The 12,424-nt window shown below is 44.5% G+C and overlaps 1 protein-coding gene across 1 annotated transcript in view; it reads left to right on the top strand.

Annotated features, from left to right (window-relative positions):
• Positions 1-12,424, top strand: part of LOC117531944 (signal-induced proliferation-associated 1-like protein 1) — a 128,188-nt gene that overhangs the window by 65,103 nt on the left and 50,661 nt on the right. The window contains 6 exon segments of the mRNA XM_034195131.1: positions 1,246-2,929; positions 3,054-3,184; positions 5,117-5,305; positions 6,897-7,071; positions 8,731-8,834; positions 9,039-9,196. Coding sequence (XP_034051022.1) covers positions 1,444-2,929; positions 3,054-3,184; positions 5,117-5,305; positions 6,897-7,071; positions 8,731-8,834; positions 9,039-9,196 — 2,243 coding nt within the window. The 5' untranslated portion in view covers positions 1,246-1,443.

Raw genomic sequence — 12,424 nt, forward strand, 5'->3', positions numbered from 1 at the left:
CCTTCTGAATGTAGTAAAGTAAATCTGCAAGCCCAGATCTGTCATTCAACGGAGAAATCTTCATTTGAAAATGACAAATTTACAGCTAATATTTAGCCCTCCGCAAATTGTCCCCTCTCATCATGGACTCTGCCGAGATGTCACGGACAAGACCCTCTCCCAGCATGCATTGCAGCAGTTGTAATTTGTGGATTTACGTCAGTTTGCATCTGCACCTTTTTCTTGTCTTATACGGAAGGATCTACTTTTTTTAAAACTTCATATTGTCTTGCGGTACGCTTGGTGAGTACACATTTCTTTTATTTGTGCTTGAAAATTATTTTGGGGGACTTTTTCATACGCCCGTTTGATTGAGTGGTGTCCCACTGAAAATCTACTGTCTTTCGCCTCCGGTACCATCGCGGGATATGGATGCGAGACCCTCAAAGAATCCCAGTCATTAAAAATATATAAACCTCTCTCAGCGTCCATGGAGCTCTGGGGCTCCGATTGCCGAGATGTGCGGTGCTGTGGATTTTTCCGCAAGAAGTCTGTCCTTGCAGCAACAGGTGTACCGGCCGCTTCGCATTAAAACAGCGAGCGTAGCGGAGGCAGAGAGCGGGAGAGGAAGAACGGCGCCCGCTGTCGATGTCGTTGCTGATCTGAGCACACAGATCTGTATCTCACATTCATTGCAGCATACGTTTGGATGTTGAAACCAGGACGTGTATAAGTAACATTACTAACAGATAAAATCAATTTCAATGCGGGATCGGACTGAAGGCGGGAGCGCGTCGTCTTGTCCCTGACGTCATGGAAATGATACGGCTGTACAAACTGTTTTCACAGAGGGCTAAATTTTAGCTGCAAATTTGTCATTTTTAAACGAAGATTTCTCAGCTGAATTACAAATTTGGGCTTACAGATTTACTTTACTGCATTCACAAGGGTCTTATAAATACATATCAGCTATTTCTTTCTGAAATCTGACCACATTTATTTCAATGCAGGTCTACTTGAAGAAAGTATGAATGTGGTATTGGTGACGGACTGGCCTTTGGGTCAAGAAATGACAGTTACATTTTGAAATCTGCTTACAGCTAGAATTTAAACCATCTGATAAAGTGATAAAGGGTTCTTTCTGATGTCATAAGGAACCCACTTTCATAATGGCACAAGATGTGTTTTTGGCCTTGGTTGAGGTATACACTCTCTGAGGATCCTTCTGTTATTTACCTGTTTCTTTCTGGGTTTTCCCCCCTCTAGGAGTTCATATTTGGAGTGGAAGTATCAACACTCAGCATGCTGATTTGAATGCTGAAGAGGTGGGCAGGCCCCAAATCTGCTTCCCCCACTTCACTTGTTGGTCCAGACAATCAATTTACTAATGAAGTCAGGGATTGGCATCACATCCCAGAGGCAGCCATGTCTATTTGAGTGCCTTTAGCCTTTGGCACTAGTGTCATGACCAGCCTGAAGTGCCCACCCATGGAGCGCACTGTTGGGGGTACAGTTCCTGCCACTGATGAGTTTTACACCCGCCATCTCCGGATGGCTAATGGAGGGGCACTGCCATCCCGCACAGACAATGTTCATGGTGTAGTGAACATAGGTGTGCCTAAAATGGGTGTTCGGGCACGGGTGGCCGACTGGCCCCCAAGGAAAGAGGTTACAGGACCTGTATGGCACACCACTGTTGAGTCTGAAAACCCTGGTGCTCCCGCCACTGGAAAAAGTCACATCAAGTTAGGTCATATAATGTCCCCTCAGGACTCATCAATGCTGCGTAACATCCACAACACTTTGAAAAATCGAGCCCAGGCCCAGGCTAACAATTACAGCCCTGACAACAGCTACCTGTCGCCTTCAGATTACCGAGGCTCTGCACAAAAGAATGCACGGCAAAGACGCATTCATCAACGCAGCAACAGTGACATGACAGTTGGTGAGATGGAAGGCAGTGGTGACAGTGGTGAGGACTGGGGTCCCCCACCTGGAGCCAAGTGGTCCCCTGTCCACCGCGAATATGGGAGCACCTCTTCAATTGATCAGCATGGACCATCTGGAGAGAGCTTCTTTGAAATGCTTAAGGGCTATCAAGGGGAGAAGGTTGACCAGCGCAGTCCTGCTCCAGCAAAACTTGAGGACATGTTGCAGGCCAAGCAAGCTAGCATTGAGCTTCAGGAGGACGTCATGGACAGCCAGCCTCCTAAAACCAAGGACAGAGATAAGCCCCCAAAGAGACGCACTAAATCTGAGACAGGGGGTGAATCTATATTCCGCAAACTTAGGCATGTGCGAGGTGAGTCAGACTCTCCCAGAGCAGGTTCTGATGCAGAAGATAGCAGAACAGAGGACCTGGCGCCCCCTCTTAAGCCTTGGGTGTGTCCGAAGGGCTTTGCCCACTACGATGTTCAGAGTATGCTCTTTGACCTCAATGAAGTCACTCAGTTGCGTCAGACTGCTGGCAAGCGAAAGAACACTACCACTGGTGCATCAGCTGCTGCTGTCGCCTCAGCTACCTCCACCCTCTCATCCACCCACAGCTTGCCTTATAGCTCCCCAAGTGGCAGCCAAGAAGAGCTTAATTCGAGGGACAGCCCTGGCCTGGACACGGAAGCTGAGCAAAGCAATGAAATGCTGCTAAGCTGCCCTTGCTTCCGCAATGAGATAGGTACTGACAGAAATGGAAGATGCAGAATGGGAGCAGGTGGAGCAGTGTATCAAGGGTATATAGGTGGTGGCACAGTTAGCGGTAGCTCAGCAAATGTGAGTGGAGAAGGAAATGTGTACGACACATCTGTAAGCACGCATTGCACCAATGCTGGAGTAGCAGTACTCGAGGGACCAAAGGACGGCCCAAGTACGACCAGCGACAAGGGCAAGCAGTATATTGTGGAACATGTGGATCTGGGAGCTTACTATTACAGGAAGTTCTTCTACCTAAGAGGTATGATCCATTTCATTCAGTGTCCTCTCAGTTAGCATAAACTATGAATGAATCATTAAAACAGTCGTGTCTCCACAGATGTTTTGTAATCCTGCCTGTTTATATGTCACTTATTTGACCTTAGAGCACTGGAACTACTTCGGGGTAGATGAAACGTTGGGTCCAGTGGCAGTGAGCTTGCGCAGGGAGAAGCTGGAGGAAGAAAAAGACCACGGGCAGCAGTATAACTATCGCCTCATCTTTAGAACCAGCGAGGTCAGCCATAATGCGCTATTGTGCCTGTAGGCCAACCGCAATACCACATCACACCGGTCCATAAGCAGCAATTACACTTCAAAGGCTGTGTAACTGTCTGCTGACCAGATTGATGGTTGTGTTTATGCTACATTTTAGTGTTTTGCTCAGGCGTGTTTTACATAAGCACACAATCGCTTTTCACATGTGTGCGTGTTGACTTTCTGATTCAGATGGAAATGCGCTATTTACCGCTAAATGGCGTCTACTTCCCATTTAACCAAACAGTTCATCAAGCTTAAACTATGTTTAATAATCCTTTATTACTGATGTTCATGTTAAATAATGAAGAAATAAACATTTCTTATCAGTGAATTATGTGTTAAATGTTTAGTAATCATTTATTAATGGTGTTGACGTTAGTTAATGCAGTAATAAACATTAACAGCGAAAATAATTAATGTGTTTAATATTCACTTATTAATGGCATTTGTGTTAGTTAATGCAGTCATAAGCATTTCCTACAAGTGACTTGCATGTTAACTGTTTAGTAATTGTAGTCATGTTAGTTATTACAGTAATGAGCATGAAGAAATGGTGTTACATTTGTTTAGTGTTTGATATTTTTATGTATTATTAAATATTATATCAATTAATATTCTTATTAAATGATTATTAAACACAGGTCTTAATTCACTGTTAGTTAATGTTTATTACATAATTAATGTGCCCTTATTGTAAAGTGTTAAGATTACTGAGTACTAATTCCACAGAATAACCGGTGAAAATGACTTGCAGAGACGTGTTCACTTGTGACAGTTTGTGTTTCAGTTTGTCACACTTTACAAACTATACAAATGGACTGTCCATTCCATTATAATGGTTCCATTCCCTGCCTTGCTATGACCAAATGTCCTGTATTTCAGTCATTAATCCCGGCATATCGAGACGCTGCATGGTGACTAAAGAACAAATTCAAGTGAGGAAGACGAAGCTCACGAGGAAATCAGACTTTGCTTGCTATTATGCAACCGGCCCCTGAACTATTCAGCTGTCTCTCAGTATCAGCAGTGAATAAACATCAGTAGTTGCAGTCAAGTTTCCAAGCCTGTCAGTGCCCCACAACGTCAAAGCTCACATCTCTGTTTCAGTAAAAGTACTCAGGCTATTGTAGTGTTAACTAGTAGTTTCTGGTTTTGTATTGTGGACCTAAAACAGAGGGTAAAGGCATTTGCAGAAAGGTCACTTCACATTATTGCAGTCTTGCATTTTTGTCCGTGCAGATGTTTACTCCTCCAGACCTGTTGTTGGCGCTGCACATCACTGACTGTGTTGCATCCAACATGCATGCATTAGCATCAGCTCCTCCCTCATTACAAACACAGTCACCATTCCATTCTACACTTTTTGACTGCTGCGGAGCAAAATTGAAGTTCAACAAAATTGATCTTTCAGTGCAGCGCGCTTCCTCCAACCAGTACTTGTTGAATGTGTCACGTGCGTAACAATGCAGGAAACGTGTGCGAAATAAGTTTTCCTTCACTGATGTGAGCACAGATTGAGTCTGTTTGTGACTGAACCCAAACAATCCAGATCGGAGTGTCATAAAATGCCCATCCCAGAAATGTGGGAAACACAAGACCATTGTGAAGACGATCCCATTTTTCTCCAACAAGTCTCAAGGTCAAAGGAGCAAATAGTCCATCTGCTTTTGATAGAAAGTGATTAAGTCCAGAACAATGATGAGCGTGTATTCAGAACACTCTGTCAAGTTGTCACGTCACACCCCTTCTTACTCCTTGTTAATTTAACAAGAATCTGTTCGTACAGGTGTCGTCCCCCCCCCCAATCAGTGGTCCATCAAGAAAGACCAAAACTCATGGAGGGTTTCTGAGATTTATTCATTCTTCTCTCACACTGTGAGTTTTAATCTTCTCTATCTATCCTTGGTAGCTAACAACTCTTCGAGGTTCTATCCTGGAGGATGCAGTACCTTCCACTTCCAAGCACGGCACGTCCAGAGGACTGCCCACTAAAGAAGTTTTGGAGTATCTTCTCCCTGAACTGGATCTGTCCTGCCTCAGATTGGCTCTCAACACACCAAAGGTCACGGAGCAGCTGATGAAACTGGATGAACAAGGGGTAGGAGGAGAAACCATTGCATTTGAAAGTATTAAAAAATAAAAAAGAGAATTAAAGCTGAAACTTGTACTAAGACACGCATGTGTTTGGTTCCATGCACAGTTCAGGGATTGTGATATAATCCGTAATTTGATTGTTCCACAATATATTTTCCTGTATTGAGGAAGGCAGATCAGGTTCAGGAATTGCTGGACTCCATGTGCGTCTGTCTGTGTGGTCAATGTGGACGTGATATCGTTAGAAAGACTTCATGTATCAAGGTGAATCTTGGTAGACAGGGTTATCGCACTAATACCTCAGGGAAGTTTGATGGTCGGCATGTTTCACTTGTAATTGTGACCACCAGAGGAGTGACTCTCTGAAATTTAGTGTACCTTTCCACTGTGTCTGACCAGAAACTCTTTCATGGATGTTTCAGGGTTAATGTCATGGCTGTGTTAATCCACTTGTAAACAAAAAGCCAGGCCCACTTATCTTGCTTGTTGAAGAGCTTTTATGTGGACTTCATTCAGTACACAGCTGTTACCAGCACATTTACACCACTTTCTTAATGCTAATTCCATGCTATAAGTGCTAAAGACCAACACATTTGCTAACAACATGCATCAACAAAGTAGTCTCTCAAACTGCACACTGCTTCTGGAAATCAAAGTGTGTTTTATAGATCAAACATTTGTTAAACTTCAACATGAAAATATTGTCCTGTTATTCAAATGAGAAGGATTTTAGTCTCTGTGCTGGGAACAGCATAGTGCTTGCAGAGCAAAAATGCAGATGAGTGAGTGCATGAGTTATTCCATCCCAGCCCATTTGTGTAGACAATAACCCAAAAACAGTAAATACTGTCTTATTCAGGATTATGTCATAAGATGGTGATTAAATTTGATGCATCACATCAGTCAGAAAGCAACTGAGTGAGATATTAGTCGATCTGGAGATACATTTTGTCCGGTATGTGGGCAAATATGGGTTGAAATATACAACAGAAGATGGAAGTAAAACCGAATTTAATTGGATAGAATGTGTGACTTGGGACGGTGGATTAGTGGATAGCTCTGTTGCCTCATAGTGAGAAGGTCACAGGATTGATTCCCACCTCTGGCCTTTCTGTGGGGAGTTTGCGTGGGTTCTCTCTGGGTGCTCTGGTTTCCTCCCACATCCAAAGACATGCAGGTTAGGTGATTGGAAACTTTAAATTGTCCGTAGCTGTGTGTGGGTGTGAATTTTTGTTTGTCTGTATGTGCTCCTGCGACAGACTGGTGGCCTGTCCAGGGTGTACCCTGCCTCACGCCCTATGACTGCTGGGATAGACTCCTCCCTCCAAGACCCGATCTTGGATAAGCGGTTGAAGATGAGTGTTAACTGGGGATTATAACAAAACTTGTTGTTGCTACTGCAGATTTGTGATAGTGAGCTCAAAACAGCTTTTCAAGGTTTCAAAACTTTTGCATCACCTGTGGTTCAGAACTCCAGATTCTGTCAAAAGAAAAACACTGAACAGTGGCACCTGCTGGACATGTCAGGAATGTGCATGTTTATCAAATGATGATTTTCATATTTGACAGCTGTTTGGTCTTGTCCCGATCCCCAGCTGAGTTTCCAGGTGAAGGTGGGAGTGATGTACTGCCGAGCAGGTCAGAGCACTGAGGAGGAAATGTACAACAACGAGACGGCTGGTCCCGCCCTGGAAGAGTTCCTCCAGCTGCTGGGCGAGAAGGTCCGCCTAAAGGGCTTCAGCAAGTACAGAGCCCAGCTGGACACCAAAAGTAACGCCTCCCACACATGAACCCGTACACAGACACACTCACTTAAAGAAAAACAAACATTTTCTGAATCTGGCCCTATTTTTGGGGGGTGGGGGGGGTGGGGGGGGTTCAGCTTTTCCCTAGAAAGTACTGACAGAGACCTTCAGATGATCTTTCTGCAACATGGAGGTTTCAGTCTGTGGCTGCCACAAATATTAGTGCAACGATGCACTTTTTCTCCTCAATTTATAAAACCTATATATTAGGTGTGCATTATACATAATAACTATTAGCTACCTTAATACAAAGAGAGAATTATTAATGTATTTTCATGTTCTTTCATTGGCTATGTGTATGGTTGTGCATTCAATTCCACTGCATCTTATACATCAGTAAATACTTGTACTAAAATCTCAGGACTGTTCAAGATTACAGTAAATAAAAAAAAAAACTGACTACTTTGAAGTTTTGCATGAAGATATTTGCATTGCTTTGTCTTTACTGCTCAGTGCTGTTTGCTATAAAATGTTTAGGATACATTTAGAAGCATTTCAGGATTTTTTGGAGCATTTTCTTGCACAGTGCAGTATATTGTTTGAACCGTTTGTTCAATTGGTAACTTGCAGCATAAATGTAAATGTTGGAGGACTCTGGTATTAGATTGTGAGCTTTTATGACCTTTCGTCGCTGTAGTCTTGAAGCTAGTTTCAGTAATGAAGTGAGAGTTTGACTTTTATTGCTGGTTCTTGGTAGAATTTTATATGTCCCTGGTTTGTGTTTGTGTTTTATGGCACTTGAACTTTGCTCCTTTATCTCACTTTTAGTCAAACATTTCTTCTTGCTACAACTTTTTTTCTGGTCAGATTTGTGACACAATCAATGTAATCTTTTGTTACAGTGACCAAAAAAAACGCAGCGAGCCGCATTGTCTTTCTCTGTTCTTCTTTTGGTGTCTTCTGGTCATAACAGGAAATTCTCTGGAATTGTTGTTGTGGTTGCTTCCCCATTTAAGTGGTCAACAGCTAAATTAGATTATTATTATTATTGTTATTATTATTATTCCTTCCTCACTTTATGTGAGTATAATGATCAAATTGAGTCATGGATGTTGTGTGTTTGCTTAAATGTTTTGCAGTACTCATCTAAATCAACAAAATGGTTCTGTTGATTGAATGAAGTAACTAGTTACGGCCTCATCTCTGCCATTTGTAAACATTTCTCACTGTTCTCAATTCTAATATCAAATGAAGAGGACACCGCTTACATTATTGTTTCCCAAACTGTGGGTCCAAGCTCCCCTTAGCAGTTACCAAATATCCTTTAGGGGGGAGTTGTAAAAATTAGAAGTGCAAAGTAAAAACAGTCATGGTTACTCGGGGTGGGTGGTACAGCAGTGTCACAGGCCACGATCGGAAGTGATCTGTGCCTCCCCCTCCCCTTCTGCTGAGCTCCGTGCATGAGTCAAACACCTGTTAAATATTTTTGTTATCAAAGTAACTGCCTATGTGTTGAAATAGCTCTGAGCACTGGTTTTGACAGTTCAGCCGTTACTGTCCCATTGTTGGCTCTTTGTTTTGGCTGTGGTGAAATTGCATCCTGACTTGCACAGAATGCACGTCTGACAGAGACGGATTGGGCTCTTTTTTTGTTCTCACCTTTGTATTGGTATTTTTCCTGCAGCGGATTCCACAGGCACGCATTCGCTGTACACAACATACAAGGACTATGAGATCATGTTCCACGTGTCGACACTGTTGCCTTACACGCCCAACAATAAACAACAGGTTGAGTATGGACGTCCAGTTTACACTTCTTTTGTTTGGGAACAATGGATTTCAAAGAAAGTCTTACAGGAGTGTCATTGATCAGATATTGTACTTGATTTGCATGCCGATTTCTAGGAAATGCACAGTCTTGCCTCTTTTTTATGTCCTTTCTGTCATATTTTAAGTTATGTTTTTTGAAAAATATTGTTTTCTAATGATTAGTTGCTGAGGAAACGCCACATAGGGAACGATATCGTCACCATCGTGTTCCAGGAGCCTGGTGCTCACCCTTTCACCCCCAAGGCTGTTCGCTCTCACTTTCAGCACGTCTTTATCATTGTCCGTGTGCACAACCCCTGCTCTGACAGCACATGTTACAGGTTGGTGTATTAGTATTATTACTGTTATTATTGCTACTACTACTGCTACTGCTAATACATACCCAGTTCCTTTCTGTGTGGAGTTTTCATGTCCTCTGCGTGTCTGTGTGGGTTTCTTCCGGGCACTTCACTTTCATCTTACCATCAAACACCCCCAGGTGCCGGACTGTGGCTGCCAACTGCTCCTAGTGGTTGGATTGTGTTTAACTGTCATTAATAGGTTAAATGCAGAGGAGAAATTTCATTGAATGTATCCATGAATGTTCAGTGACAATAACGGCTTCTGCTTATTTGATGGTAAAGATAAAGTCAGAGAAAAATAACTCAGCTAGACTTAAGCTGCTTTTACTTTTGGTCAGTTTTGGCGCCATTTGGCAACCCAGCGTGACCTAGCAACCAAGCAGCCTTTGATTGGCTGCTTTGGGTACAGAGTCATTCGGAATGAGCAAATCGCTCAACAAAAGTCTGGAAAGGTTGTTGTTTTTTAAGCAGAGCTCAGTGGACTCCTCACCACTGTGGGCCCAGCCTGAAGAAAGGTACAATTCGCAGCTCTCTATCTCACGATGATTCTTTCCGTAATCGATATGATGGTTATTCAGGGCTCTGAAGGATGTAGATTTTATTTTTCACAGGAAAATAAACACAGGATCTGGGCCGTTCAAAACGTTTTAACCAAAATTTTAAATCACATGTAGAATTAAGGTATTTTAATTAAATCGAGAGTTACGAATGTAACTATGGTTCTATGAATTCCGGATGACCGCCAGAGGGCGGTGCTTTAGCACCTGGATAACTACATGTGCGCAGCACAGAGGTCGAGAATATATACCAACAAAGTCACACCATTGAATGTGACCTGGGTGACGTCACTGGTTGTCTTTATATACCAGACGCACCCAGCGCTGGCTTCTTTTCGGAATGAACTCGCAAGACTCTGAGTGACAAGCACCTCTGGCGGTCATCCGGAATTCATAGAACCGTAGTTACATTCGTAACTCTCGTTCTATTTCATTCCTCCTAATCGCCAGAGGGCGGTGCTTTAGCACCTGGATGACTTAATACCAACAAGGTCATGAAGAGTCACACTCACCTCGCATCAGCAGTGGGGAGTGGAGGCAGACAACACCGCCGAAGTCACCGCAGGAAGAGCAGCCACATTCAGTCTGTAATAGCGGGCGAAGGTACAGGACGAAGCCCACATAGCAGCAGCACAAATATCAGTCAAAGGGACACCTCTCAGTGCAGCCCAGGAGGTGGACACCCCTCTGGTGGAATAGCATGTAACCTTAGGAGGCTGAAGACCTCTGGACTTGTATACTTGTAAAATGGCATCCACGACCCAATGTGAGAGTCGCTGCTTTGAGACAGCACAGCCTCTTTTGTGATCACCGTAACACACAAACAGGGCATCCGTTTTTCAGATCCTGGCAGTCGCACTAATGTACTGCTTCAGCATTCGGACAGGACACAGGGAACCTGAAACAGATAATCCTGGATCAGAATGCGGGGCATACACAGCCAAGGAAACTGGCTGGTTAACATGAAAGGTTGAAATTCTCTTGGGTAAAATGGATGGATTAGGCCACAGCGTAACCCCAGATCCGTCAGAATTCCATCGCAAACAGTCCCCAGCTACTGATAGGGCATGGAGCTCTCCCACCCACTTAGCTGAAGATGGTGCAAGTAGAAAGGCAGTCTTCACTGACACCCATTTAAGATCAGCACTTTCAACTGGTTCGAAAGGGGATAGGCTTAAACCCTCCAGGACTAGAGGAAGGTCCCATGAAGGTACACGTACAAGCCTTGGAGGCCGCAAACATAGAGCACCTTTCAAAAAACTACACACTAAGAGATGTGAACTCACTGACCGGCCATCAATGTAGAGAAACTGCCTGTGATGAGGCGCCACTGGCACATGGAAATAGACGTCCTTTAAGTCGACACTTGTGAACCAGTCTCCTGGTGTGATACTTTGAAGGACGTCTACTGTGCAGAGCATGTGAAACTGCAGCACTTTGATATAACGATTCAGACGTCGGATATCGAAGATAGGACGAAAGCCGCCATCCTTCTTTGGAACAAGGAAGTAAATTGAGTAGAACCCCCTGAGCTGGTCTGAACTGTGAACTGGCTCTATGGCCCCCTTCTCCAGGAGTTCCAAAATCTCCCGTTGTAGGGCGGCAGACTGCACCAAGTCGGAAACAACAGTCATCCTCACCCCATTGAACTTTGGAGGACAACATCTGAACTGAATTCTGTAACCCTCGAACAAGGTTGAAATGACCCATGGGTCTTGAACTTGAGCCCCCCAGTGGCTGAGATGATTTCGTGAAAAACGGCTGGGGGGCAAACGTTGGCAGTCAGACCCGACCACCTCTGCCTCGCATCCCTGAGGACCTCTGGGTGTGATTACTGGAAGCTCTGTGAAACCGTTCAGTTCTCGGGGGGTCTGCCCATAGGCTCCCGAAAAGGCAGGCCGCTGGGAGAGCTGGCCCTCAACTGCGAAAGCACGTGCACCTCTGGGAGTCGGCGGGAGCCTGGATGTAGAGTGAAAAGCTGTAGCACATCTGACTGGCTGAGGTCTGGAAGACCGGTGTAGGTCAACAAACTGTCGCCGAGATTTACTAGCCTCAACAGCACGCTCCAAAGTTTGTTGGGCCGCAGGTCCTAACACTTGGCCTGGAAGAGCCAGCAGTGAACGGAGTGTGCCTCTGCAGGATTCGGACAGGGGGGGACTGCGCAAGCCACATCTGACGTCTAGTGATGGTAAGGGTTGACATCAGTCTGCCAAACTCTCTGGACATATAAGCAAAGGTTTGGAGTGAGGCATCACTAAGACTTTGCGTAGCGTCATCAACCTCTACATCCCTCAAAGACTTTGAGAGGGCAAGGGCTAAATGGGACAGTGAGTTGCCTAGGCGACCGATGCGAGCAGCTATGTCATAGCTTTTGGTGAGGGGGTCATCAGTGACCCTACACTGAGGTCGTGGGCAGCAGGCATCCGGCCGAGCAGCATCAGCCGGAGCCACAACCAGGTTCGCAATAATGCTGTCAACGGCGGGCATATGGTTCAGACCATACTGCGCCGAATCACACATAGAGCTAATGGCTCTGCAGTCCTGTGATAGATGGGTCAATGATTTGGGGTCCGCCCAACATCGGTGGAGCTCCTCGATATATGGCTGTGAAACTGGAACGTTGAACTCAGGCTTCTGAGTGACTTTGAAA

The sequence above is a fragment of the Thalassophryne amazonica genome, chromosome 19 (genome assembly GCF_902500255.1).
Source record: "Thalassophryne amazonica chromosome 19, fThaAma1.1, whole genome shotgun sequence".
NCBI classification, from domain to species: Eukaryota; Metazoa; Chordata; class Actinopteri; order Batrachoidiformes; family Batrachoididae; genus Thalassophryne; species Thalassophryne amazonica.